Below are 2929 nucleotides of genomic sequence, written 5' to 3'. Positions count from 1 at the left end.
ATGATACAATACAATATAATAGATAACAATGATTCAAGCATAGTGTAAAGGAAGCTTTGGCATTGGTAAAGCTTTGTTGACAATCATCACTAGAATTCTTTTAAGGCCCAATATGAGAACATGCAGATAGAAGCCCGTGAAACGAAAGAAGCCCAATTAGGAGGGGGCAAGAAGGAAACTTGTAGTTCTACTCCGTATCCTATAATTTCTTTGTTGGTTAATCATTTATATTAGGGAAAGTTGTATATATAATAACAAACTAATAACCTAAAATAAATGGAGTAGCTAAGGTTTGATTTAATTGTGCTCCATAGCAAACATTAGCTAAAGTTTGCCAGGTGTCTCTCTCCCAAAAATCTCTCCTGCTTTATACACAAAAGTGTATAAATTTTGTTTCTGTTTTAATAAAGCGAGAGAAAATTGCATAAACACATGCAAAATTATATATCTTCGTGTTATACACTTAATTATACAATTTACAAACATTTTACTTCAAATATTGAAGAGAAAAAAGCCAACGAATTATAAAATTGTGAATTATACAATTGCAGTGAAATACAATTTTCTCTAGCTTTATACAATAGAAGTGTATATATTGTGTTTCTGTTTTTGTATAAAGCGAGAGAAAAACATATATTTCTTGTTATACACTTATAATTATGCAATATACATACATTTTAATTTGATTCAACTGTATGCAAAGCAAATTTTATAAAAATATTGCAGCGAAATAGACAACGAATTATACAATTGTGCATTATACAATTGCAATGAAATAGGATAGCGAATTATACAATTGCAGCGCAATAGGCCAGCGAATTATACAATTTAGGCCAGCGAATTATACATTGTATATGTATAACGAATTATACAGTTTTATGTTTGCTATGGAGAGCAATTATGCAAACTTTGCTATAACATACAAATATGAATTTTTTGTTTGCTATATGTGAAAGTTGTCCTTTATATTATATATATAGATATTTGTTATTATATAACGACGGAAAACAATATAATCTATCCAAAAGTTATGTGCATTAAACTATATATATATAAGAACCATCCAAACAAGTGGTAAATAAAAAAGATTTTAACAGTAAACAAACAATACATTATGAAACAATATATATATATAACAACCATCCAAACAAGTTGTAAATGAAAACAATTTTAAAAGTAAACAAACAATAGAGATCCGCAGAAAGCATATAGCGAGACCAATTAAAGTACAATTCATTTCGTGAAACACGTTATAACAATTACTATTAAACTTAAATTAGTTTTTGAAGTAGTTGAGATTGTGGCTCTAATTATTTAAGCCACCATCAAAGGTATATGCTCTCAACGTTATCTTCTTAATTAATTTGTCCTCCCAAGACCATAACATGAGGTGTTTCACTATTATCTTGTTTTTTTCATCTATAGTAGCCGTGGGATTGGCCTCTGATGTTGAAGATCAAGGTATAATTAGCCAAGTAGTAGAAATTCACCGTCTAAGGCCACGAACTGGTTCTGCTGGTTATGCAGTCCCACAATTGGACTGTCTTAGCTGGCGCCTCGCTGTGGAAACCAACAACGTCAGAGACTGGAAATTGGTACCTAACGAGTGTTCAAACTATGTAGGTCATTACATGCTTGGCAAACAATATCGACGTGACTGTGAGGCCGTTGCTGATGCGGCAATTGAGTATGCCAAAGGCCTCAAGCTTAGCGGAGATGGAAAGGACGTTTGGGTGTTTGATGTTGATGAGACTACTCTCTCAAATCTTCCTTACTACGCTAGATCGGACGTGGCCTTTGGGTAACAACCTGCTTTTTCTTCCCTACATCAAAATTAAGCTCAGCTCAAATTACACGACTCACTTTTTTTTTTTTTTTTAATTCAGTCTAAAACATTTTTTAACTATTTAACATTCAGGGCAAAAGCGTTCAACAGTACGAGGTTTAATGCGTGGGTGATGGAGGGAACAGCACCAGCGATTCCAGCAACACTTCGTTTATATAAGACGGTGTTGTCTCTTGGGATCAAACCGGTTATCCTAACAGGAACTCCAGAGTTTACAAGAGAAGGAAGGGTTACGAATCTAAAGAAAGCGGGTTACACTTCTTGGTTAAAGCTCATACTAAAGTAAATACTCACTACTCTGTTTCAATTTATGTGACTCAATTTCCTATTTAGTTAGTATAAAAAATAACAACACATTTTTATATTACGGAGTAATATTTTGATTATAAAATGTCTATTTTATTATTAATGAAATGATTTACAGACACACACACATTTCTATCATTCATTTTGTACCTTAAATTTTAAAAAATCAAACTATCTCACGTAAAATGAGACGGATGGAGTTTTATTTCGGTACCCCAACAAGTAGTACTTTTATTCTTCTCTCTTTTAGAATATTGAAAATAATTAGATTTGGTTCGAATGCAGGGGAGAAAATGATTCACCAAAATCAGTGGTGTATAAATCGAACAAGAGAACAGAGCTGGTGATTGCTGGATATAGAATTGTTGGCAACACTGGAGACCAATGGAGTGATTTGATCGGAAAAAACGCTGGAGCTCGTACTTTCAAAGTCCCTGACCCTATGTACTACATTGGTTGATTTGCTTATAAAATTTTCTCAAGGGTGAATCAATAAAATTATATTTTTATTTATGATTTCTTTAATACCATGTGCTTATGTATAGTAATCGGTTAATATGAGATAGAGAATTGATTGACTGATTTTTTTTTATTGTGAAATATTAATAATTGAATGACTTTCTAAATGAAACATCAATAATTAAGTGTTTTTTGAGTTATAATATAAAATTGAGCGACTTTTTAAATAAACTATTAAAAATAGATGACTTTTTGAGTAAACTATTAAAAGTTTGAGATATTAACTGATATATAAAATACTGAAATCTTGTATTTGCA

The 2929-nt window shown here is 31.6% G+C and overlaps 1 protein-coding gene across 2 annotated transcripts; it reads left to right on the top strand.

Annotated features, from left to right (window-relative positions):
- The first annotated feature begins 1160 nt into the window (after positions 1-1160).
- Positions 1161-2665, top strand: LOC101263824 (acid phosphatase 1). Of its 2 annotated transcripts, XM_069299268.1 has the most exons (4): positions 1308-1461; positions 1624-1801; positions 1919-2128; positions 2438-2665. In XM_069299268.1, exons 1-4 carry the CDS (start codon positions 1386-1388, stop codon positions 2610-2612), a joined length of 639 nt encoding a protein of 212 aa, XP_069155369.1. In that variant the 5' UTR covers positions 1308-1385; the 3' UTR covers positions 2613-2665. The 2 variants fall into 2 exon arrangements, with proteins under 2 accessions (XP_004241952.1, XP_069155369.1); XM_004241904.5 differs by having other exon boundaries at positions 1161-1801.
- The last annotated feature ends 264 nt before the right edge of the window (positions 2666-2929 follow it).

The sequence above is a fragment of the Solanum lycopersicum genome, chromosome 6 (genome assembly GCF_036512215.1).
Source record: "Solanum lycopersicum chromosome 6, SLM_r2.1".
NCBI lineage: Eukaryota > Viridiplantae > Streptophyta > Magnoliopsida > Solanales > Solanaceae > Solanum > Solanum lycopersicum.
This window is presented reverse-complemented; position numbering and strand designations above follow the sequence as displayed.

Coding starts and splice junctions, on each gene's coding strand:
- LOC101263824 (XM_004241904.5), top strand. CDS start 1,386: ATGAGGTGTTTCACTATTATCTTGTTTTTTTCATCTATAGTAGCCGTG. Junction 1,802..1,918: donor AGATCGGACGTGGCCTTTGG/GTAACAACCTGC, acceptor TTTAACATTCAG/GGCAAAAGCGTTCAACAGTA. Junction 2,129..2,437: donor TGGTTAAAGCTCATACTAAA/GTAAATACTCAC, acceptor GTTCGAATGCAG/GGGAGAAAATGATTCACCAA.